The sequence below is a fragment of the Panulirus ornatus genome, chromosome 19 (genome assembly GCF_036320965.1).
Source record: "Panulirus ornatus isolate Po-2019 chromosome 19, ASM3632096v1, whole genome shotgun sequence".
NCBI lineage: Eukaryota > Metazoa > Arthropoda > Malacostraca > Decapoda > Palinuridae > Panulirus > Panulirus ornatus.
In genome coordinates, this window is record NC_092242.1 from 55,093,278 (window position 1) to 55,118,745 (window position 25,468).

The following is a 25,468-nucleotide window of genomic DNA, read 5'->3' on the forward strand; positions in this document are numbered from 1 at the left end:
TAATGTTATTAGTGGAAGGTGTAGTTCCTAAGTTGTGTCAAAGGGCAAATATTGTGCCTGTATTCAAGAAAGGGGATCAGGCCTGTCACTAATAAGTGTGGTTTGTTAAATATTAGAGAGATAGTAAGGCATCCAGTGAAAGAGTGGTTACAAAGGGAAAGCTTTCTAACTGGGAGAGAGCATGGTTATAGGGAAATTAGGTCATGCATAGCCAATCTTCTTGACTTCTATGACAGGTTGAGCTCAACCTCAGACTGTGTTCTCGAATTGCAAAAAGACCTTAGACTGTTTCTCATCAGAGGGTGATTAAAAAGCTGGATTTAAAAGCAGGTGTAAGGAGTGGGCTCCTTCATTGGATATAAGACTTCCTTATTGGAAGAGAGCAAAGATCAAAGGTGGGTTGGGGTTCCAAGTGACATGCCATAGGACTCACTCTTGGGCCCACTTCTGTTCTTGGTGTATGTGAGTGACTTTCCTTATGGAATGAATTTGCATGTAAACATGTTTGCAGATGGTGCCAAGATCATTAGACAAAGAAAGAATGTTGATGATTGCACTTGTTTACAGGGGGACCTGGACAATCCCCAAAGCTAGTCACAGAAATAGTTGGTGAGATTCATTCCAAGTAAGTGCAAGGTGATGAGAATGGGACAAATCGAAAGAAGGCCTTGATGTGATTATTGCTGAGCAAGAAATGTATTATAGGAATCTGCATGCAAAAGAGATCTAGGGGTGGACATTGTGGCTTGTTTATCAACAGAGTTACACATTAGGAGAACTGCAGTAAAGGCAAATTGTGTGCTGGCAAGAATAAGAATCACAATCAGAATTATGAACAAGGATGTTTTAGATTTGTTTACTACATATTTGAGTCTAAAGCTAGATTATGCCCCACAAGTCTGGTCACCGTACCTTAAGAAGTATAAAAATTTGATTGGGAGGGTGCAGAGAAGAGCGACTAAAATGGTCCCTCCTCATACTGGTAGTTACTTACAAGATGAGTTACTGTATATTCATAGAAATTGCACAGAGCTAAACCTCTTCTTTGAGAACATAGATTGGTAAATGGAGTTTGAGTGTAAAACACCCTTCCCATACAGTACAAATAGGTAATCATGTGTGTACAAATGAGTTATCTTCATAAAAGCTACAGAAAGCTAAATAACTTCCTTGAGAACATAAATTAGGAAATGGATATTTTAGCTGTATTGTAGATTGTTGTTGTGAAAGTTTCTTTAAGTGTGCTATGAAGGAATCGATACAGATACATGTGTATGTAGCTGCAAATAGAGAAGGAAGGTTAGAAAGGATAGAGATATGGTTCAAAAGATGTCAAAAAGCTAAACAGTTAAGGGATATCCTGGAGAAGAAATATAGGCAGTTCAACACAAACCAGCATTTGAAAAGTATGAGAGAACAAGGAATTGATATAATGAGATTTAAAGAACAGAAATTTTTTGAAAGCATATTATGAACAGGAAGAAGGAGCAGGATTTTTTTTTTGAAAGTTTATAGTAAACAATATAAAGAAAATAATCCAAAGCTTTTCCATAAGCACATAAATTTGAATTGTTGGTTAAAGTGCAGGTAATCAGGCTAAGGGATTCAGAGTGAAGAGATTTAGAGGATAATGAAAATATATGTGGGAAGCTAAATGACTAGTTCAAAAGTGTTGTCACAGTAGAAGACACTGAAGACCCAACACCTTGAGGATGGAATGTAGAGGTCTTAGAAAGAATTGAAATTGGAAGAAATGTAAGTAAACTGCTAAAGTGGCTTGACCCTTATAAGGTTTATCGTTATGAAGTTTTCCATATGTGCTGAATGATTTTACAAATATGTTTGACAGACCACTTGAAATATTGTTTGGTATGTCTGGAAGAAGGCAAGATACCAAGGGATTGGAAGAGGGCAAATGTTTATCCTGTCTTTAAGAAAACAGGCTCGGAAGTTTCACTGAACAATGGACCAGTTTCTAAAGTGAATGTGGTCTGTTTAACAATAAAAAGATAATCAGAATGCAAAAGGATGATTACTTACAAAGGAGAAACTATCAAAATGAGACACAACATGGATTCAGGTACACAAAATTGTATCTAACTCTTTCACTTCCATTACAGAATGAGCACCGTTTTTGACAACAGAGGACTGGTAGTTTTTGTGTTCCTGGAGTGCCAGAAACTTTTTGGCACTACAAAATAGGAGGTTAGTAAGGAAGCTAGACCTTCCAGCAGGACTAAAGACTCCTTTGATGGATAGAAAAATGGATGCTTGCCAGAAGGGCCTTTTTGCAGTGGGTTCATGTGATCAGTGGCATTTCCCAAAGCTTGGCTTTGGAACCATTATTGGTTTCTGATGTCTGTGAAAATGACTTGTTAGAATGATTGGATTCATATATGAATGTGTTTGCATATGATGTCAGAGTCATGAAGGAAGTTAAGATTGATTAGGATTAAGTGAAATGACAGCGGGACTTAGACAGACTCGAAGTTGTTCTGATATTAGGTTGCTAAAATTCTGTAAGAGCAGTGCACTAAGGATGAGACACAGTGAAAGAAGGCCTCATTACCAATGCCATCTAAAAAGAGATGTAGGAATCTGTTTATGAGAGGGCCTTGAGCAAATATTTTATGTGAGTGATGATTGTATTACTTTAGTTTTTGCACTCTTCAACATGAGCATGTGTGATTTGGAGGGTGGGTGGGTATGAAATTTTGGAGTAGTTCAGTACAGACACTACAAGCCAGTCTTGGCTGCAGAAAAATTTCAAAGACTATGACATATCTGTACTTAATTGCAGTGCATGGATAAAGAGATATTCAGGAAACTGTATGCAGCGTGCATTAAGGCCAGAAGTAGAGTATAGTTCTCAAGTTTGGACACCAAACATATAAAGAATCACAAGGAACTAATAGAAAATTCCAGAGGAGAGCAACAAAGATAGTACCAAAATTAAGAGCTAGCTGAGTTACAGTTAGAGTTTAGAAGCCATGACTTTGCTCCCTGTGAAATGAAGAGAAGGGGTGATTATTGCAATCTTTAAGCTCTTTGAACAATGCAGTGAAAAATGTATGGTAGAGGCCATGATGAGAGATTAAACAAGAAGTTTATTGGAAAGATGTAAAGTATTTTCATAGTATTAGAGTAGTGCTTGAAGGAATATGATGAGTGATGAAACTGTGAATCCAAACATAATAGAAAAGTTTAAAATGTCATGTGATGATTGAAAAGATCAAGAGATGGCAATATGTACTACTTCCTCCTCACAGTGTTTGAATATTTGAATATTAGTACTCAATTTGTTTGACTTTTTTTAAGAGACAGCTCCATTTTAGACAGAGGAGATGTATGTAGGATGAATTACGTGTTCCTTCTCTGTCAGAAGGCATTTGACTTTTCATTACTCAAGAAATTGTTAAAGGAGCTAGATTTTCAGGTAACCATGGCATAAAGTAAAGACTCTTTGATTGTATAGAAAGTTATCTTATTTGAAGGCAAAGAAGGACACACACATCAAGAGAGCTTTCTCAAAGTGGGCTGGCATTAACAGTGGTGTGCAGCAGGGGCCATTGCTGTTTATGACCAATGTGAATGACTTGCCAGAAGGATGATACAAAGATCATGAGTGATGTAAAGAATGAAGAGGAAGCATCAACTTATAAAGTGACAAGCTCTGATGTTTGTTTGATATGTGAATGATGAAATTCAACTTGGGTAAATGCAAAGTGATAAAGATGGGACATAGAAAACAAAGGACTCAATATAGATATGACAGTAGGAAATAATTACTGAAATATAAGCATGAGGGAGATTTGGGGGTGACATTATGCCTGATCTTTTGCCGAAATACTCTCATATGATTTGTAAAAGATACATATTGTATGTTGGCAAATGTTGAAATTGCTTTTAAGTACAAAGATAAGGAAAATTTTAACAAGTTTAGCAAAACTGTAATATACTTCTAAAGTTTGGTTTCTGTACTTAAAAGATACTCAAAGAACTAATAAAGTCAAGAGGTTAAAGAACACACATTTGCCCACCTTGGATAAATGAAAAGCAAGGGGAGACATGATCATGACTTTCAAGTTTCTAAATCAGAGTGATGATGTTAAAAGAGGAGTCCTTCAAAGCATGCAAAGAGGTGACCAAAGGCCTTGAGAATAAACTAAGCAAGAAACTTGTTAGAAAAGCTGTAACATTAAAGTTGTGGATAAAAATGTAGTAAGCAAAGTGATAGAATTGTGAATGCTTTATATACAGATGTTTAAAGAATGGTAAGTTAGCATAAAAAATTAAAGAAGGAGCCCCATAGAGTCTAGAACTCCCTCTCAGTATTGCATAGGTAAGTAATTACACACAGGATGTGATTGACTCAGAGAGACAGACAAATATTAGCACTACACATAGTACAGGGATGGATGGATAACCTAAAGTATGTTATATTTAGTACATAGATGGATTGATAACCTAAAGCACACTATATGTAGCACATAGATGGATAGATAACCGAATGGACAGATACCATTACATTGCTTACATGTGTGTTGTTCGATAACCATACATAACATATACAGAGAACTGTGCATTATTTTCATAGGGAACTACACAATTAATGGTATGAATTATATGCATTGATATATGAATATTATTCACACTGATACTCATGTTAGCAAGGTGATGGATCTCTGTGATTTACATGTATATCCATACAGTATGTATGTTAATTAAAATCATTATTACTTATACATTCATTATCCTGTACCCTCAATAATTCATTTTTATTAAGGATGTTGGTTTGCATATATTACTTAGCACACCATTGTTACTGATGGATTATTAGAATGTGATAGTTCTTCATTTTTCATTCTTACTTATGCATTTTATATTTCAAGTCTTTCTTTGCTCACTATTTTAAATTTCACTTTAATGATGATACTTTACTTAAACTATTTTCATTTACATCACTCTTTATTTTGAATGATACACTTCGATACTTTTACTTATTTGCTTCGATGCTCAGGATATTTTCAAGAGTAAATTTATGCAATACAGCTTCTAAGATGCACATAGGCCATGAAATTTTAGATTGATTGTCATGCGGTATATCTTGATGCACACTCATTCTTTAGGCTTAAACATGTAAAATCATCATAAACAACTTATTGGTTATGAACCAATATTACTTTGCTTTAACTGATCATGTATCATTTGCAGTAACATTTTAAATGTGTAGAAGGTTATGAAAATATTATTATTGACTAGGATTTTGACTGCTTTGTTCTAGGATACTTGAAGCATTTTTTCACATATCTGTATTATGTTTTGTTTGATTATATCTAAATCATTAAATGTGTACTAGTTTTATGTATTACTGCATTGGCATGCACTAATGTTTGTTATCATTATGGGAATGAAGTTGAGTGTTGCCAATAGTTCATATGTGTGCATGATGAATTTTGACTAGCATTTTACTATTCATATGTATACAGATTTCTGTGTCCCGCCTGAGTATATATTTTGAAGATAAATGTTTTATCATATCATGAAGCTTCTGTAACAGATTTGCTGGTACATTCACAGTTGTGAGAATAAATGATTAATAGATGGATTTGTGTTTATGGTGTATTATGAGCAGTATACAATTCTTTATGAAACAAAATCTTGGTCGTACAGTATTATTTTATATTTTGGAAATTTACACCCAATTTATATGATGATTACTAATGTACAAGCTTTGTTTAACTGTCATGTATAAAAATTGTAACGTGTACTTTTTTATTTGCTTTAATTTAATAACATTTCTCTTCATTCATATATTCTTCTGTAACTGTTGACACAGGTATTGAAGAAATGAAATGTGTGATTCCTTTTATGGTTCTTTGTTATCCATTATAATAATGTTATTATTACTATGTTTGTCTTTTTGCATGCTTCCTGGCTTATTGCATACTCTTGTGTGGCTGCTAACTGTCATCTGTAGAACTGAGTGTGGCTTCATCTGACTACTGTATCTGCTTGCTGAGTGTCACAAGTGCACACTGCCAGTGTGGCTGACTTCAGCCACTGTGATCAGACAAGCACTGAGTTGAGATTCTCACCTCCTTGTTGATGGATGCCAGTGAATCATCACTCAAGACAGCAAAGCTAAAAGCACTAATAGTAAACACGTTGAAATATGTAAATAATGCATAAGAGTTAACCTTTATGACAGTATGTACTTGTGATCAATCATAGAGCATGAGTTCCTCCTCATTCCAGTGGGAAACTGTGAAACAATTTTGGAAGTAGAAGGTATTGAGCTCATGATATAAGACAGTGTTTGATGTGCCAGCCAGGAAGATGGTTCAGACGGTGGAGTATCGCATCCCACTCCCACTCACTGTTAGTGAATACAGGATTGCCCAACTCTTCATGTTGGCGGTGAGTAGCTGTGTCCTCAGGGACTACTGTATACCCTCACAGAAATATAGAGGATGGATGAACTGATATTATGCGTCACTCTAATCCAATATCAGTTGGCTTGTTTTAGAAAGTCAGTATTCGTTTACATTTTCTTGTTTAGTTGTACAGTAGCGCTTTACTAGCTTTGTCCTTATTTCATTGGATTGAAATCTTACCTCCTTGTAGTTATTGTTCTTACTGATGCTGATTGATTGTCAGCAGTTACAAAAATAATATCTCAGATTTACCATATATGTGTCTTGACTTATGCATTACTAACTGATCAAAATACTTGTATAGTAACAAGTATTTTGTAGTACTAGCAATGAATGTTGACAATGATAGTTATTGGACCAACAGAAACCATTAGCACATCCAAGCAAAGCTGTGGATTTTTGAAGGCATGCCCTCCAGAAAATGAATATGCAATATGGAGATGAGATACTGCACTGTACAGCAGAAGTGAAATTTAAAAATCTCTCCTTTGATCTGATGCATTACAAATGCATTTCAAGCATTATTAGTACTGGTACTTGCACAGTTATTGTAGTACTGGTTTTAGGGGTAATTTTTGTAATATTAGCAGTAAAGTAGTTGTAGTTAATAGTCTTATTATCTGTAGAAAGTTATAACAGTAGTAGTTTGTGTTGCATGTAGTGTTAGTGGTTGCTGTTGTGATATTAGTGGTTATAGTGATTATAGCTGATACTCATCATAGCAATTGTGTTATTGTAGTTGTACTTTTTTATTTTCGTTGATATTTTCATTCTTGTTTTTGTATTGGTATATGTAGAATATTGAAAATCTGTATTCTTTAGAAATAAGTATTGTTCATATTCTGTATTTTTTTCTGATTTTAGAAATGTGACGCAGGATGTTGTTAGGATATGTTAGGGTCTAAACAGAGTATTCTTTAAACCTAATGGAGGTTCTTAATGTTATTTGTGTGTATTAAATTTAAATGTATGGTATATAATACATTTGCTATATATGTAGGGACAGTAGTTCCAATGGAGATGTGTGAATGTGAAGCCTTTTACCAAGCATCTGCCTGTTATCATTTCCCCGCTGGCCCCCATCACTAATGTCCCCATTTGGTCTCTTATTTTTCCCCACACTATTTACCTCTTTCTAGAGTATCTCCTTATCCTTCCTTAAGTTTATTGATACTTGCTCGCTCCAACTTTTATTTGTCCCCTTTTGTGGCCCCTACACCATCCTGACCTCATGCCACTTTCTTTCATACATGTCCCAATCACATGCACTTCTTCCCTGCAAATAATGCCCGTGTGCCTCCTGTTTTTCTTTCAGTAGCAACTTAAGTTCCTCATCCCACCATTCCCTACCCTTTCTCACTTGTCCATCTCCCACCTTCCGCATGCTATACACGTCTCTTGCACATATAAGGACTGAGTCTTAAAATACAGTACCTCCCAATCGTCACTCATTCCCCTGGCTTCATTTACTCCGGTCTTTTGCCATTCCATATGTAATCTCTCCTGGTATCCCTGTTCAGAAGCTCCTTTTCCAAACTTTCTTACAACCCCCTTCCTACCTTTATCATTTCCTCTTTTCCTGAAGCCTCTACAGATCTTCACCATTGCCTCCACCAAGTAATGATCAGACTTCCCACCAGCTTCCCCTCCCAGTACATTCAAATCCACAAGTCTCTTCCCTGTACATTTATCAGTAAGTACACAATCCAGTGATGTCCCTTTACAATCTTTCCTTCTCACGCATGTATATTTGTGTATGTATGTTCCTCTTTTAAAATCATGTATTCCCAGTCACTAATTCTCTTTCAGTGCACAACTCCACAAGCTGTTTACCATTCTTTATCACTGACCAGTTACCTATTGGCCCCAATTATACCCTCAACTGCCACATTTCCTACTCTCATTCAAATACCTGTTGCTAACATTTGATCACATATATCAAAACTGACAGACTCACTCACCCCTCTTCTTAGTTGCTAATATTTGATCACGCATCAAAACTGACACACTCACTCAGCTCCTCTCAGAACACTCGCTCCTCTTCTTAGTCTTCTCATTTCTAGATGCATTTGCACTAATAATCACCCTCCTTCCAAAAGCCGTTTTCATATTTGTCCATATCATTCTGGGGCTTACGTCCTTACTCTTTCACTCATTCCCTCAATTCCTTCTGCAGTAGTAGTACTCCTTCCTAAGATCTCACCGTCACTCTGATCCCCGACTTTACCCTTAAAACACTCCCAAAACATTCTCCCTCATCCCCTTCAACTTTGTTATGCTCAGAGCTAGAACATCCAGGTTTCTCTCTTCAAACATACTATCCATCTCTCCCTTCTCATCCTGGTTACATCCACACATATTCAGACACCCCAGCCTGAGCTTTTGAGGAAGATGAGTACTCCTTGCTTGGTTCCTAATATGTTCCAGCTTTTAGAAGTTGAAAAGGCAAGGAGGGAGGGATTTCGATCTCCCTACTCCTGCCCCACAGTAATAGATTTTATATATAATGATATCAATAATTGTACATATCATATGAACTAGTCATTGTATTTATACTTGCCTCAGGACCACTTCAAAGATTTTTTTTGTAAGGCTCCAGTCACAGACAGAAGTCCACATCAAGGCCGGGCCTCTGTTGGAGTATGGAGAGGATTATGAGAGGGAAAAAGAAGAGACAAGGAAATGTCTTTACCCAGGACCTCCTTTCCTGTGGTGCAGCCCAGGGTTGTGCTGCTTTCAGCAGTGGAGAAAAAAAAAAGGACTCCTTTGTAATGAGAAGTTCTTAGATGAGACTGTACTCCAAATGATACTGCCTTGCCTTAAAGGTTGTAATAGATGTCCACACATGCCAAGGTCCCAGAATATTCAAGACAAGTTGTTAGCAACGGTCAGATGATAACATCATCAAAGAGTGTAGGTTGCTGGTTGGTCGTTGGATGAATCTAAGCAGTGCCATTAGGCTACTAGCATTGAACAGTTGATTAGATAGGGATGAAAAACATTTATCTCATCAGAAGGTAGGGGATTAAGAGGTCTCTAACCCAGGGGATCATAAAGATATTCTTAGGGGCCCACAAGAGGGATGGAGCCAGGAAAAAGATGTCAAAATGCACAGGAATTCAGGAATGTACTGTAGGGGAGACACAAGCTGCACAATGGGCAGCCAGGATTTGAAAAGTGTAAGAAGGCAAGGAATAAGTATAGCAAGATAGAGAGGGAGGAGAGAGGAAACTTTTAATAGATTATTGTTAACAAGGCAGGGAATAATCGTGAGAGATTCAGAGGTAAAATTTGAAGAGGATTATGAAAAAATTGCAAGGAGCTGAATGAGGAGTTCAGGCATGTTTTCACAATGGAAAAAACTGTAACCTCATCTCTAGTTAGGGCTAGAAAAGACATAAGCAGACAATGAAAGGGCCTTGTCCCCTAAATGGCACATGGTCATGATGGTCTCTCCTTATGTACAGAAGAGTTTGCAGATTCACTTGACAAGCTGATTCTCACTGGATTAGGGTATAGCACCAAGGACAGGAAGAGGGTAGATGTTGTACTTGTCTTTAAGAAAGGAGATCTCAGATGAGTGTGATCTGTAAAACACTGGGAAAGATGATTAGAAAGCAAAAGAGAAACTGCCCAGATGAGAGACAACATGTATTTTGGGAAAAAAGGTCATGTATAACAGATCTCTTAAATTTGTGAGAGAACGGGCTCTATTTCAGACATTAGAGATGAATTAGTGGATTATCTGTCTCTGAACTGCCTGAAAGCATTTGACTTTGTATCTCACAGGAAGTGTGTAAAGAATATGGATCTTTAGGAAGGCATGATGGAAAGAGTCCTTGAATGGATATAAAGTTGCCATAATGGAAGGGACTGAAGATGCAAGTCAGAGGAGCCATATGGCTCAGTCTTGGCAACTCTTCTTTATTTTTTTAGATGCCTTGCCAGAAGGATTGGACTCATACCTGAGTATGTGTATGGATGAGAAGCAAAGAATGATAAGGATTGCATCATTGTATAAGGGGACCTATACAAGCTTTAAGTGAATGCAAAAAGATAAGGATGGGACATAGTGAAAGAAGACCTCGATACATTTATAATCTAACTGGAAATAAGGACTAGGGATATGACATGATATCTCTCCTGATGACAGAGCTCCACTTCAAGAGATTTGTTAGGGGGAAAAAAAGCTGTGTGCTAGCAAATGTCAGAATTGTATGCAAAGTCATAGATAAGGAGGTTTATAGTAAACTATTCACAATGGATTTTAGACCAACAGTAGAATATGCTGCTCAGGTTTTCTCTGCACTTAATTGAACACAAAGAACTAATTGAGAAGGTCCAGAGAATTGAGCAGAGTTACTGAGAGGTTAGAAACCACAGATTTGCCCTCTTTGGAAAAGCAGAGTAAAGGGAAATGTGATCACTACTTTCAAGTTTCTAAACCAGTTTGATGATGTTAACAGTGAACGGTCCTTCATTAGATGCAAAGACAGGGTAACCAGAGACTTTTGAAAGAAGCAAAGGAAGTTTAAACATGTCCTCCTCGACTTACGATGGAGTTAAGTTCCGATAAACCCATCGTAAGTTGAAAATATCATGTCAAAAATACATTTACTACTGTACATCTAACCTACTAAACATCATAGCTTAGCCTAGAATACCTTAAACATTCTTAGAGCCCTTACAATAGCCTACAGTTGGACAAAATAATGTAGCACAAAGCCTATTTAATAATAAAGTGTTGAATATCTCACCATTGTAAAGTCGAACCATCGTAAGTTGGTGGTCATTTGTACAGCTCTGTGATGGAAGAATGAGTGTAGATTTTCCTTTCTTTAAGATACATACAGGTAATTACATTTTGCCACTGATCCTTGATATGCAACTTTCTATGCTGTCTCCGATGAGTGTTCATACTGTACTTTCCCTGTAATAGATATCTCATATATTTTTTTTATCATACTTGTTCACCATTTCCCACATTAGCATGGTAGTGTTAGGAACAGACAAACAAAATGCCTCATTCTGTCACTTCTATTCTCTAGCAGTCACTTGTAATGCACCCAAACCACAGCCCCATATCCACAAGTGGGCCTCTTAAACCTTTCTGTGGTATACCCTGCTGTGTCATTTTCCCTGGTTCAGTCTATTGATAGCATGTCACCTCCTGTATACAATATAGCTCCAATTCACCCCATTCCATGCATGCCTTTCACTCTCTTGTATGTTCAGGCCCCTAAGCACTCAAAATCTCTTTTCTCATTTTCCCCTCCACTTCTGAACACATATATCCTCTTTGTCAACCTCTCCACACTCATTTTCTCCATGTGCCCAGGGCATTTCAGCACACCCTCTTCAACCCTCTCGATATATTTTTTAATAGATTCCTTTAGATTTTTATTATACCCTTGTACAATATAAATGATTACCTGCAAAACAAAAAAATGAAGAGTCACTACCTCTTTCTCCTACCATCACTCCTGCCACCCATACATACTGCCTATATTTTTGTTGCTTTACAACATTATTACTGTACTACATATGCTGTATAGCTAACAAGGTACAGTATCAGTGCATAACAGTCATTTAGGCAACTTGGCAGTTTTAGAGTGATAAGGGTGTCCAAAAATTTTCCAAAAATTTTACCCTGGAAATCTCTCTGATTCATATAATAGAACTCTTTAGGAAAATGCTGTTTGCTTTGTATAATTTTGTTTAGTATATCCATTTTTGGGAGCACCTCTGCTACATTATGAAGAGAATGCTTGTATTAACCAGCCAGAGCTAATCCTCATTTGTTTGTTAATTGATAATGTTGACAGTCACTGAATATTTTTATCTAGACCACTTTATATTTTATACACAATCATGTTAAACCTTCAGATGCAACCACTTAACAACACATATCTTTTAGAATCATGAGCTTACTCCACTGATTGCCTTGACTCTTTCTCAGAAAAAGTCCCGTCAGGAAAGTCATGGAGAAGGAAGTGGTGTGGAGATCCTTGTAAATGAGCCATATGAGAATGGACCAGGACCAGATGGAAAAGGGCAATACACCCACAAAGTCTACCATGTTGGTAGTCATCTTCCAGGTAAGAACAGATTTTGTGTTTATTACAGTAATGAATTTTTGTTCTTCATTTTGTTTCACATTTACATTGTGAATCATGAAATAATCCCTTTTGATATTGTGGTTAACCACCTGTCATGACCATTCCTAGTGTTTTTCCTAACCACTTTTACATTAACCAAAAGTATGTTGAGAATAAAATTAATGAGAAGAAATTACTCAGGTTAACCATTTTACAACTAGAAATAATGGTATACTGTAGAAAAACTTTTTTTTAATTTTTAAATGTTTACCTAAATATTCCTCCTAAGAAGGAATGAAGATAGTGTTATTTAGGTGTGAAGTAAGAAACTGGTCCAGTTTTAAATGTGTTGGGTTATGAAGTATTATATAAAAGTGATGATTTATTGTGACACATCTTGTTGGTAAGGTTTATGGAATGCGCACTTAAGAATTTTCTAAATTGGTTATTTTGAAATTGATTGTAAGTGAAAGGCTGTTAAGATAATGAATGCAAGAGACGAGAGAAAATAATACAGTGAGGGAAGATGCAGAGAATAAATAGAGATGCTTTTTGGAAGGTCTTCAGATCTGGCGTGGGAGGTAAGCAGCAAGAAACAGTGAAAAGTTTTTATCAAAGATGTAAGGTATGTGTACGAGTAGGAAGAGAGGAGAGTGATTGGCTCCAAATGAAGGTTGGTTTGCAGCAGGGGTGTGTGATGTCTGCATGGTTGTTTGATTTGTTTATGTATGGGGTGGTTAGGGAGGTAAATGCAAGAGTTTTGGAGAGAGGAGCAAGTATGCAGTCTGCTGGGGATGGGAGGGCATGGGCGGTGAGTTTGTTGTTCACTGATGATACAGCACTGGTGGCTGATTCGAGTGAGAAACTGCAGAAGTTGATGACTGAGTTTGGTAAAGTGTGTGAAAGGAGAAAGTTGAGAGTAAATGTGAAAAAGAGTGAGGTTATTAGGTTCAGCAGGGTTGAGGGACAAGTTACTTGGGATGTAAATTTAAAATGGAGAAAAATTGGAGGAAGTGAAATGTTTAAGATATCTGGAAGTGGACTTAGCAACATATGGAACCATGGAAGAGGAAGTAAGTCACAGGGTGGGGGAGGGGGCGAAAGTTCTTGGAGCGATAAAGAATGTGTGGAAAGCGAGAACGTTATCTCGAAGAGCAAAAATGGGTATGTTTGTAGGAATAGTAGTTCCAACAATAATATATGGTTATGAGGCGTGGACTATGGATAGAGTTGTATGGAGGAGGGTGGATGTGTTGGAAATGAACTGTTTAAAGACAATATGTGATGTGAGGTGGCTTGATCGAGTAAGTAATGAAAGGGTAAGAGAGATGTGTGGTAATAAAAAGAGTGTGGTTGAGAAAGTAGAAGAGTGTGTTGAAATAGTTTGGACATATGGAGAGAATGAGTGAGGAAAGGTTGACAGAGAGGATATATGTGTCAGAGATAGAGGGGACAAGAAGTGGGAGACCAAATTGGAGGTGGAAGGATGGAGTGACAAAGGTTTTGAGTGATAAGGGCCTCAACATAGAGGAGGGTGAGAGGTATGCAAGAAATAGAGTGAATTGAAATGATGTGGTGTACTGGGATCGACATGCTGTGAAACGTCTGGGGTAAACCATGGAAAGCTCTGTGGGGCCTGGATGTGGATAAAGAGCTGTAGTTTTGGTGCATTACACATGACAGCTAGAGACTGAGTGTGAACGAATGTGGCCTTTTTTGTTTGTTTTCCTGGAGCTGCCCCGCTGAAGCGGGTGGTAGCAGTGCTGTTTCCTGTGGGGTGGATGGTGCCAGGAATTGGTGAAGGCAAGCAAGTATGGATATGTACATGTGTATATATGTATATGTCTATGTATGTGTATGTATATGTGTATATTTTTATATGTGTATGGGCATTTGTGTATATATATGTGCATATGAGTGGATGGGCCATTCTTTGTCTGTTTCCTGGCGCTACCTTGCTGATGCGGGAATGGCAATTAAGTATAATACATAAATAAATATACTAAATGGTATACACAGAGCACTAAATCCAAATCAGTAGATAATCAAATTTTATTCATGTTAGGAAAATATGTACCACAGTTGCTCCAATGTGTACATAAATCTGTGTTACAAAAACCCATGTTCGACAGTGATTTGCTGTATTTCCAAATTATTTCAATTACTTTTCATTGAACAGTATTCATTGTAGATTCTTTTGGCATTTTTCACTATGTATTGATTTAATTATGATTTTTGAATACAGCAGATACACTGAAGCATTGAAATATGTTATTTATTTCAGGTTGGCTTAAGTCCCTTATTCCTAAATCAGCATTGTCTGTGGAAGAAGAAGCCTGGAATGCATACCCCTATACCAAGACACGCTTTACTTGTCCCTTTGTGGAAAAGTTCAGCATTGAGGTTGAAACATACTACTTTGATGATGCAGGGCACCAGGAGAATGTCTTCAATTTATCGAAATCTGAAATGAAGCAGAGAGAAATAGGTAAGGCTCCCTCTTCCTTTTTATTTTGTCATGTACCTCAAGACTGTAGTGTGTAGTCTTATCTTTTGATATGTACTAAGAATCTTATGCTCTTATACATGTTGTAGAAATATTGGAAGACACGTCTTTCATAAATGGTAATATGGTAAATATTTCTCCAGATCTGATTGATGTTGTGAAAGATCAGTTATATGGTGCTGACTATGTTGAAGAAGAGGATCCTCGCAAGTATAAGTCACAAAAGACTAACAGAGGCCCTTTAGGGGACAACTGGATTGCTGAGTACTGGGAAAAATGCAAGGTTAGATTAAACAAAATCTTAATTTTTTATGGAATCCTTTAAATGTCATTATGATTCTTTCTTGTATTTAAAGCTTATATTTTCAGGTAAGAGATTCAATGGATTTGTGAGAATGTGAATTACCATATTTTGCAGTATTTATGATGCACTCTTTTCTTGAATATGTGTTCCAAAAGTCACCCTACATATAATACATAGAAGTTCAGGTCTAGAATGACTAATTCTCTGGTGTTAGCCTGAATTTCAAGTGGCACCACATGTTATACAGGACCTCATAACCTCTGTATTTAATAAGCCAGTACCTTGTATATTATCTTGATCCATTTATTTTATACAGTCTAGCTATCAGTGGATTGTTGATGAAACACTGACCATGCATTGGAGAGTGGTGAGTCATCCTTTCAAAGCAGTCATCTTAAGGATGAAGATAAGAGAGAGATAAGTTTTCTGGATTTAGAGTTGAATAAAAGCCATTGGAATTTCCTTATTATCATTATTTATCTTGACATGATAGGCAAGACTGATCATTCATTGGATAAAGATATCATGATCAGAAATGTAGATCCAGTGTTTTTATATACTTGCAACAGATGCTTTGCTTTATGTCTTAGGAATTGTATGTTGTATGAATAACGGTACAATACCTATTTTTATATGAAATGTCCATTTATTTAATATTTTATGTTCCAGATATGTTTACCCATTCCCTTGTAATCGTGAGGATACTCTGGCTGGGCTTTTGCGTGAATAATTATTATCTCAAGTTAACTCAGGTCTCATATTCTGAAAATTATTGTCAAGATAATATGTGTAGGGTTCCAAATATGTTTTGTATCATTTCCAACAGACAAGAGCATGGTAGGTATGGTTTCTTTCAATAGTTGGCATTATGAACACTTATTTACATCTGCAGACAACAGCAGCATATCTCAGAGGAGTTTGATTATGAATACGTTACTGATGTTACTGTGCAGACATACAAATGAAGATAATACCTCATCTAATGAGGAGACAAGCTCCAACTCCAGCTTTTGTATACATGTTTAGACAACAGCAAAGCGAGGCAACTTGTAGGGCAGGTGGAAGGATCTTGTTTATATATGCTTAGCATTCCACTATTTTTCCACCCAGATATGCTGAGGAATGATGAGTGATGCTATACAGGCACACCCTGAATATAATACTTCAAGGTGATACATATTCCAACTAGGATAGTCTAGCTGATGGTATGGTGTGGACCAAAGTAAAGTTATCTCTACATTTTTTACCTGCTCAGCTGCTTGCTTTTACTTGTAATAGCAGTGTCATTTATGGAAATGGTGTGCAACAGAATACATAGCTGTATTTCTACAGTTTCTTTGATACATAAATGAACTAGATGACATGATAGTTGAAGAGACACGCAGGTATGTAGAACAAAGGTTGACGACAGAGTCATGGGATAATGGAAGTACCGTAATAATGGCACCCTATCATAAGTAATGAAATAATAGGATTTATGCATTTCTTCATCAAGCTTTTATTTTCGTTGTTATTTCTGATGTCTGCTGCAGTCTAAAGTTCATAAAGAAACATTTCCTAATTTTTACAATAATTTTTGTACTAATTGAGATACCTTGGAGGGGATGAAAGTTCTGGGAGCGTTGAAGAATGTGTGGAAGTTGAGAACGTTATCTTGGAAAGCAAAAATGGGTATGTTTGAAGGAATAGTGGTGCCAAGAATGATATATGGTTGCGAGGCATGGGCTATAGATAGAGATGTGCAGAGGAGGGTGGATGTGCTGGAAATGAGATGTTTGAGGACAATATGTGGTGTGAGGTGGTTTGATCGAGTAAGTAATAATAGGGTAAGAGAGATGTGTGGTGGTAGAAAGAGTGTAGTTGAGAGAGCTGAAAAGGGTGTTTTGAAATGGTTTGGTCACATGGAGAGAATGAGTGAGGAAAGATTGACCAAGAGGATATATGTGTCAGAGATGGAGGGAACGGGGAGAAGTGGGAGACCAAATTGGAGGTGGAAAGATGGAGTGAAAAAGATTTTGAGTGATTGGGGCCTGAACATGCAGGAGGGTGAAAAGTGTGCAAGGAATAGAGTGAATTGGAACAATGTGGTATACCGGGGTCTACTTGCTGTCAATGGATTGAACCAGGGCATGTGAAGCGTCTGGGGTAAACCATGGAAAGTTGTGTGGGGCCTGGATGTGGAAAGGGAGCTGTGGTTTCAGTGCATTATACATGACAGCTAGAGACTGAGTGTGAACGAATGTGGCCTTTGTTGTATTTTCTTAGCGCTACCTCGCGCACATGCGGGGGAGGTGGTTGGTATTTCATTATGTGGTGGGATGGCGACAGGAATGAATAAGGGCAGACAGTATGAATTATGTACATGTGTATATATGTATATGTTTGTGTGTGTGTATATATGTATACGTTGAGATGTATAGGTATGTATATGTGCGTGTGTGGATGTGGATGTATATACATGTGTATGTGGGTGGGTTTGGCCATTCTTTCATCTGTTTCCTTGCCCTACCTCGCTAATGCAGGAGACAGTGATAAAGGGTAATAAAATAGAATGAATAACTTGGACATGCAATAACTGTACTTCATTATGTAATGTTTTTAAGATGATAACATACTTTTTGTGTTTTTTCTGTCTGCATACATTTCAAAACTGCATTAAAAAAGAGGCTGGTGATTTTCAGAACATACTTTGAAAAAACAGGTAAGAAAGCTCTTATGTATGGTTAGACATTTTTTCCAGAATATCCCTTGTGTATGGTTAAATATTTTTTTCCAAAAATTCAATACCACTTTGGGTGCATCTAATACACCAGTGTGTCATATGCTGCAAAATATGGTAATTCACTCACACACACACACACAAAACACACACACACACAAACACACGCAAACACACACGAACACACACACACACACACACACACACACACACACACACACACACACACACACACACACACACACACACACACCATACACACACACACAGGAGGAAAAATTTCTTAGGTGAGAGACACTATGGTTTTAGGGAATGGAGATTAAGTGTAACTAACCTCAAGAGTTTTATGAGAGAGCGAGCTCAGTCCTGGGTAAAAGTGAAGGCTGGGTGGACTATCTAACTTGACTGCCAGAAGGCATATGACACAGTACCTCATAGGAGGCTGATTATGAAACTGAATCACCAAGCAGGAATGATGGGGAAAACTCCCTCATTGGATAGATTATCTAAGTGGGAGGGGAACAAAGAATATACATCAGAAGAGCCTTTTCCAAATGGGTTAAGGTGACCAGCAGTGTCAGAGTGTTTGGTTCTGGGACCATTACTCTTTCTTGACCAAGATTAATGACTTCCTGGAATCTTTGGAATCCTATCTGAAAATGTTTGCAGGCGATGCACAAGCATGAGAAAAGTGAAAAACTTTCAAGTATATAGATGAAGATATACTTAGCATGCTATTCATATCCTATAAAAGGCCAAAACTAGAATATGCTTCTCAGGTAAGGTTGCAGCACTGAAAGAAGCACAGAACTCACAGAGGAGGTCTAGAGGAGGGTAGCAAAGATGGGACCAAAATGAAGAGAGCTAAGCTACAGGAAAAGGCTGGAAGCTTTAGATTTACCGATTTTGGAAGAGAGAAGACCAAAGGGTGACCTGATCACAACCTTTAGGTTTTTAAGAGATCGACGAAGTGGACAGTGAAAAATGCTATGAGATGTGTAGGGATAGAGGAACCAGAGAACGTAATATGAAATTAAGTAAGAAACTTTTAGACAAGGATGAAAAAAAAGATACTTTTATATTATAAGAGTCATGGATGATTGGAACAGATTGACTGAGAATATGGTTAATGCAGGCACCGTACATAAATTCAAGTGGTTGCATGATAGTAGAGAATGTTCATGAGATGGGGCTGCAAGAGTGTAAAACTTTCTCCTTTTACAGTATGAAAAGTAATTACAAATAGGTAACTACACACACACACACACACACACACACACACACTTATGGACCTCTGTGGTTTAGTGGTAGGCATTATAGATGATCTTGCATGCACGGGCCGCTTAGGATCAGACTTACATAGGTTCAAATCCTGGTCATGGCAGTCAGTCCAAAGTCCACCCAGATGTTCATCCTTCCCAAGGGATTGGTTAATGAAATTGATATGTAGCATATGCTAGGGTGTGTGTGCAAACATACATACATACATACATACATACATACATACATACATAGGAGTAAAAGACATGGTACCTATATACTTAGTTGAGAGATGGGGCAACACTAGTGTAGACTATCTCCCAGTAACAAATAGTTATCACACATACCACACTCACACACAGGTTCTATGAAATTTACAATGAAAGAATAGGAACATAGTTACCTCTCATCTCAAATACTGAGGGAAGGTGAAGAAAGAGGGAGGAATAATTTGGTAAAAGATGTCAGAAAGCAAAGTGGCTAAGAGATGAGCAGTGGCAAAGATATAGATGGGATTCAGGCGAGCCAGCATTTGTAAGGTACAAGAGAACAGGGATCGAGTATAGCAGAATCAGAAAGGAGGAACAAAAGACTCTGAAAAGAATATTGTGGACAAGGCTAGAGAAAATTCAAAACCTTTTATTAAATTCATCAGGAATGAGTTGTCTGTTGAAGAGCTGCTAATCAGACCAAGGGATTCATAATGAAGAATTCATACAAAATGATGTGAATATGTATGAAAAACTGAGTAACATATTAGAAATTCTTTTCACATTTGAAGATACTGAAAACCCAACACCACTGAGATAGAATGGAAAAGAGGTTTTAGAAAACATTTAGGTGTTTAGAAAACACACTTACAGAATACTAAAAGGTCAAAATTCATACAAGGCTCATGATTGCACATGAAATTTCTCCATATGTGCTGAAGATTAATGTAAATACACTTGGCAGACCATTGTCATTGGAAAATGATAAAATACCTAGGGAACAGTGAAGGGTGAACACCATACTTATCTTTAAGATAAGAGACTGGAGTTGCTAGATAACAGATTGGTTTCCTAAAAGACTGTGTGTTTTTAGGTACTAAAAAAAAGATAACAGAAAGCACATGGATGCCTTCCTGATAAAGGAGAAACTACCTAAGTGAGAGACATTATGGTTTCAGGAAAAGAGGGTCATGCATGATGAACCTCTTAGATTTCTAAGAGCTTGTGAGCTTAGCATTAGACACAATAAACAGCTTGGTGGATTGTTTTTGTATCTGGACTGCCAGAAATCATTTAACACTGATTAAGGAGCTGGATCTTATGGCAGAAATAGTGGTAGACTCCTTCAGTGGATAGATTATTGTACTTAATGGAAGGGAATAAAGGACATATGTTAAAGGAGCCTTCTCAAAATGGCTTGAGGTCATCAGCACAGTGCCACAGGGATCTGCTTTGGAATCATTACTCTTTCCTGTCAATGTAAAAGATTTACTCGAAGTATGAACACATATCTAAATATGTTGTCAGATGATGCAGAGTTCATGAGGGAAATGGAAAGCATGGAGGATTCCATCAGGTTACAAGGTAACCTTGACAGGCTCTGTAGATTTTTTTTCTATGCTGAAGGCTCCAGTCATGGACAAAATCCACATCAAGGCCAGGCCTTAATTGAAATATGGAGAGAATTATGAAAAGGAAAAAAGAAAGACAAAGGAAAGTATTGACAAATTTTGGAGAAAGTGAAAGACCTGTCTTTTGAATATGTCAGGTCATAGTTATTGGGAAAGACATGAGAAGGTAGAGAGTTTGAAAGCTTTGATGTGTAGGGAAAGAAGTGGACAGCAAGACGGCCCACCCTTGAGTTGCCAAGGGCAACATGATAATCATGTGATGCAACAACTTGCCAAATATTGCATGGTCTAGCTGATGATGGGGGCACACAAGCAGCCAGTTCTCAGGAGCAAAAACCAAAGTAATACCTATAGAAGAGGGAAAGTGAACCAACATTGCAGCATAGGGCAAGGGGGTCAAGTTTGGAAGTTAGCTGGGACAGTCTATAAGTTGGATTGCTTTCGAGTCAAATCTGTCAAGTAAGCATACTAATGTGAGAGCAATATTTCATGCAAGGACGAAGCAATCCCTTGTACAATAGGAGCAGCTGTTCAGAAGAGAAGACATTTTGACATTTAAACAGGACACCCAGTTTCTTAGAGGCAGACTTAGGTATTCCTGTAATGTGGGGTTTCCAAGAAAGATTGGATGTTACAGTAATACCAAGATTGTTCATTGAGTCAAGAGGTGGAATTACAGAACTGTCAAAGGAATCACGAGAGTTGCAAGGAGTTTTGATATAGAGATGGATAGAAATTGGGTCTTGAAGGCATTAAACCCCACTGAGATATCCTGTCCAAGTCTGAGTTTATTGCGGAAGCTGTGTCAAGACGAGATGCAGATCAAGTGAGAGAAGAGGAAGCAGAATTGAAGGATGTGGATGAAAGCAATGTTGAGTTGTCAGTATATGAGTGCATTGGATTATTTGTGAGGGAGAGAAAATCGTTGAAAAAAAACAAGTAGAAAAATTGTAGGGGACAAGACAGAACCTTAAGCGACGCCGCTGTTGATGGAGAAAGGGGGGGGAGGCTGATCCATCAACAACCACAGAGATAGATTAGTTAGAGGGGAAGCTAGATATGAAGGAGTAAAGTGAGAGAGGAAAGCCAAAAGAGGGGAGCTTAGAGATGAGACCCTCTTGTCACACCCCGTCAAAAGCCTTACATATGTCAAGGGCAACTGTACATGACTCTCCAAAATCTTTCAGGGTTGATGACTAGACATTAGTAAGATTAGAAAGAATATAACTAGTGGATCTCACCATACGGAAGGTATACTGGTGATCAGAGAGAAGACTGTTATCAAGTTGTTTAAAGATATGGGAGTTGAGAAGGGATTCAAAGACTTTGGAAATAGGTGTCAAAGCAATAGGACGATAGTTAGAGGGGTCAGAATGGTCACCCTTCATAGGGATAGGATGTATCAATGCATGCATCAAAGGAGAAGGAAAGTTTTGGTTTTTAAACAGAAACAGAACAGACGAGCAAGCACAGGCTCTTTCAGAACATGGGGATGGATGCCATCAGGAGCATCAATAGGGTGAAGGAATGTTAGAGGTATCCAAGGTGGAGTTAGAGGAGAAACAGGAAACAAAGAGAGTTGCTTTGTCTCTGGGAGAGACAGCTGTAGTACCATCAGAACAGAAAAATGAAGGAATGCTAGCATAACAGAAGTTATTAGGGATGCCCTTTGCTAAAGACCAGAAAGACCTATCAGTGGATGGCAAGGAGAGGTTATTGCACTTCCTTTGAATGAAGGAATGCTTCGCCTAACGGGTAACGTGCTTGCAGCAGTTATGGGCAGTGATAAAAGCTGAATGGGAGCCAGAGGAAGGAGAGATTTTCCAAGTCCAATATGCCTGATCCCATGTCTGAATGGCCTCAGAACAGGAACGGTTGAACCATGGATTGGATGAAGAAGTCGTCTTGGAGGAAGAGGGGATAAATGGTTCCATTCCCACAACAATAACATCTGCTATGTGTTTGGTGGAGATAGAGGCATCACCACATAAGAGACAGTAATTTACCCAAGGAAAGTCAGAACAGAAGTTACGTAAGTTATTCCAGTCAGCTTTGTTGGGGTGCCAGTATTTACACTTAGAAGGGGCTGCTGGAAGGGAAGGTGGTATTAGAATAGATACATTTATAAGAGTGTGATCAGATGAAACCAATTGTGGGTGAGATTGTGTATTTACAGTGAGATGGACTGGATGTGAAAAACAAATCCAGAATATTAGGAGAGTGGTCATAGCGGTCAGGAATATGGGTAGAATGGGAGATAGTTTGTTCTAAATCATTGAGAATGGAGAATGTGAGGGCTTCATTATTGACCCTCCACCATCTGTATGGGAGTGATTCAACCATTCACTATGGTGAACATTGAAATCCCTGAGGTAGAGGATCTTGGCTTGGGGTGAGAGGATGTTGCATTCTCATGGCAGGAGTTTAGATAGCCAAAGGAAATAGAATTAGTAGAATTAGGAGAGCAATAGGTGAAACAGTTGAAAAATAGGGTAGTAGGGAGACAGACCTTGAGCCACATAACATCAAAGTTTGGGGACGCAAGAAGGTCTTTGATGCATGCAACAGGTGTGTTGGTGTAAGAATAAGCACAAAAACCACCTGTGAACTAGATTCATGAGTGGAGGTTATAGTTAGTTATAACAGAGGGACTGATATTTGGTTCATGAAGTTCAATCCAAGTAAATGTTAAGAAATGAGGATGGAGTACAGTGAAAGAAAACCTCATTATGATTATCATCTATCAGGAAATAAGCTGCAGGAATATGTGTGAGAATGACATGGGAGTTGACATTGTTTTGAAACTGTCACCAGAGTCTCACTCTAGGAAAATAGTTAAGGAGACCAGCAGTCTGTTAGCAAATATTAGAATTGTATTCATGTTCATGTATAAGAAAGCTGTTCAGATCTTACATAAGGCCAAAACTAAATTATGCTTCTTAAGTTTGACCACTGCGCCAAAAGAAGTACAAAGAGCTAATAGAAAAGTTCAGATGAGGGCAACAAACCTAGTAAAGTACCAGAAATAGAGAGCTAAGTCACAAGGAAAGGCTAGAGACCTTAACTTTGCCCACCTTGGAAGAGAAGTAAGGGGTTACGTAATGATAACGTTTTAGTTTTGTAAAACATGATGATGTAGACAGTGGAAGGTTCTTTGAGAGATGTAAGACAAAGTATTTACATTATGTCATTCAAATGATAATCATTCTACTCACTGTCTTGACTAAGAACCTTGGTCAGTTGTTATCTATCTTTTGTAATTGATTATCAGTAGTTTTTAACGAAGGTCTTTTATTCTAGGACAAACCCACTCCTCTACCTGGTGGCGAAGCAATCATGTGTGCCTACAAGTTGTGTAAGGTGGAATTTCGCTACTGGGGTATGCAGACAAAAATAGAAAAATTCATCCATGACATTGGTATGTTTTTCCTGTGAACTGGTTTGACTGCTTTTAGTGAACTTTCATTTGTAGTTAAAATCAGTGTCCATTAGTACACTGTCACTTCATATCAACACTATATTACTTTCTTGATAAAATGAAAGGGTGAAGCTTTTGTCTCTTAGCCTAAGATAGGATTTGAATTAATTATGCTGACTGCACTAGAGTACCTACTGTTTTGTTGTAGCTTTTGTACAATTTATGATCTGAAGTAAAAAAAGAATGCTCATGAGAACACATTTTAAGCAACATAATGAATGAAATGAAATGAGTTTGTCAACTGAAAATCTTTTAGAAAAACATTATGAAGACTAATAGTAATCGTATTAGCTCATAAGATGTTTGTTAAATAATTTGTCTGGTAAATGGCTAGTAAAGCACTTTTCATGAAACATGTGTCTAATATATTAGAGAAAAAGAATAAGGAGTTCTGGAAGGGAGTAGAGACTGAAATAGTGCAGTAGGCATATGTTACAGGTTCATTAACACTTTCAGTCCTACACATGTATGTTGTAAACTTGAGACCGGAGTCCTACACACATACAATATACAGTGTCTGCTGATGTCTTTCACCCCATTTTATATATATCCTAGAGCAGCCAAGAGCTATACATAGGTATCATATGTCACCAGGAATAATAACTTACCTTTCAGAAGTTTCACAGCTGTCAGTTATCCTATAAAAACTGAAGTGAAAAGGTTATTATTAGAGCTTGCATATCATAGCCTTGAGAGTGATACCCACAGACATAAACATGGATTATTAGGAAGAAACAATTTGCAGTTTGAGTGGATCTTGCAGCTTCATGGATGCACTACACTTAGTAGCATAACTGGGATGAGTCTTTTTAAAGAGAGAAATTCTTTGAGGAGACTTATAGTAAACCCCCATTCTAATGGTTATCAATTTATAGGACTTTGGCTTCTAATGAACTCATCAGATGTCACTAAACTAAGTTTGGGATCAAATGGAAATTTTTGTAAAAGTCCATTATATTGCAGATTTAGTCAGTGAAGGACCCATCGGACTGAGTTTGGTCTGTGATGGAATAGTCCATTAATTTTTAACCTTGATCCAGGATGC

General features: G+C 37.6%; 1 protein-coding gene across 9 annotated transcripts in view; it reads left to right on the forward strand.

Annotated features, from left to right (window-relative positions):
• rdgB (retinal degeneration B) overlaps positions 1-25,468 on the forward strand; it is a 485,210-nt gene that overhangs the window by 212,884 nt on the left and 246,858 nt on the right. For 8 of the 9 annotated variants that reach the window (XM_071673888.1, XM_071673895.1, XM_071673896.1 and 5 more), the window contains 4 exons: positions 12,397-12,535; positions 14,820-15,023; positions 15,185-15,324; positions 24,246-24,363. In XM_071673888.1, coding sequence (XP_071529989.1) covers positions 12,397-12,535; positions 14,820-15,023; positions 15,185-15,324; positions 24,246-24,363 — 601 coding nt within the window. Of the gene's footprint in view, positions 1-6,258; positions 6,421-12,396; positions 12,536-14,819; positions 15,024-15,184; positions 15,325-24,245; positions 24,364-25,468 lie in introns of all 9 variants that reach the window. The other variant, XM_071673892.1, reaches the window with a different exon arrangement.